At 56.7% G+C, this 1,278-nt stretch overlaps 1 protein-coding gene across 1 annotated transcript in view; it reads right to left on the bottom strand.

Annotated features, from left to right (window-relative positions):
- TSTD1 (thiosulfate sulfurtransferase like domain containing 1) overlaps positions 1–366 on the bottom strand; it is a 7,946-nt gene extending 7,580 nt beyond the window's left edge. The window contains exon 1 of the mRNA XM_077463789.1: positions 213–366. Coding sequence (XP_077319915.1) covers positions 213–285 — 73 coding nt within the window. The 5' untranslated portion in view covers positions 286–366. The remainder of the gene's footprint in view (positions 1–212) is intronic.
- Between the last annotated feature and the right edge of the window lie 912 nt (positions 367–1,278).

Here is a 1,278-nt window from a genome sequence, read left to right as displayed (position 1 = left end):
CACCCCCCCATAAGATCAGAGCCCCCCATATTCACCCCCCCCCCCCCCATTAGATCAGAGCCCCCCATATTCACCCCCCCATTAGATCAGAGCTCCCCATATTCACCCCCCCCCCATTAGATCAGAGCTCCCCATATCCATCCCCCCCCCATTAGATCAGAGCTCCCCATATTCACCCCCCCCCATACTTCTCCCTGACATGTTGCACTCACCGGCGCTCATGGTCGTGTCGTCCAATGGCCTCGCAGGGACTCCCAGCCGTCTTAGAAGCTTCCTTAGAATCATTGTAGAGTGTCACCTCCTCCCTCCTATATATCTCAGCCCTGCCCTCCCCCAGGATCATGTGACCAGCAGGTTGTCAGAGAAGAGGGGGAGGGGGAGTGTCAGTACAACAGGCTCAGCTTCTCCTTCTCACAATACAGGTTCTCTTTATTGGGGGGCAAAATTATCCCAGAATCCGACATGTGGGGGCGCTCTATCTGCCCCATGCTGGGCAATAAATGTCCATGAACATATGTTATAAGTAGGGATCACTATGAGGGGACTGGTCGGAGAGGGATCACTATGATGGGACTGGTCGGAGAGGGATCACTATGAGGGGACTGGTCGGAGAGGGATCACTATGATGGGACTGGTCGGAGAGGGATCACTATGAGGGGACTGGTCTGAGAGGGATCACTATGAGGGGACTGGTCGGAGAGGGATCACTATGATGGGACTGGTTCGGAGAGGGATCACTATGACGGGACTGGTCGGAGAGGGATCACTATCAGGGGACTGGTCGGAGAGGGATCACTATGACGGGACTGGTCGGAGAGGGATCACTATGACGGGACTGGTCGGAGAGGGATCACTATGAGGGGACTGGTCGGAGAGGGATCACTATGAGGGGACTGGTGGGAGAGGGATCACTATGAGGGGACTGGTCGGAGAGGGATCACTATGAGGGGACTGGTCAGAGAGGGATCACTATGAGGGGACTGGTCGGAGAGGGATCACTATGAGGGGACTGGTCGGAGAGGGATCACTATGAGGGGACTGGTCGGAGAGGGATCACTATGACGGGACCGGTCGGAGAGGGATCACTATGACGGGACTGGTCGGAGAGGGATCACTATGAGGGGACTGGTCGGAGAGGGATCACTATGAGGGGCCTGGTCGGAGAGGGATCACTATGAGAGGACTGGTCGGAGAGGGATCACTATGAGGGGACTGGTCGGAGAGGGATCACTATGAGGGGACTGGTCGGAGAGGGATCACTATGAGGGGACTGGTCGG

The sequence above is a fragment of the Lithobates pipiens genome, unplaced genomic scaffold (assembly GCF_037356315.1).
Source record: "Lithobates pipiens isolate NorthernLeopardFrog02 unplaced genomic scaffold, aLitPip1_a1.2 Scaffold_30, whole genome shotgun sequence".
NCBI classification, from domain to species: domain Eukaryota; kingdom Metazoa; phylum Chordata; class Amphibia; order Anura; family Ranidae; genus Lithobates; species Lithobates pipiens.
The sequence above is the reverse complement of the archived record's forward strand: the minus strand, read 5'-3'. Positions and strand labels throughout refer to the sequence as shown.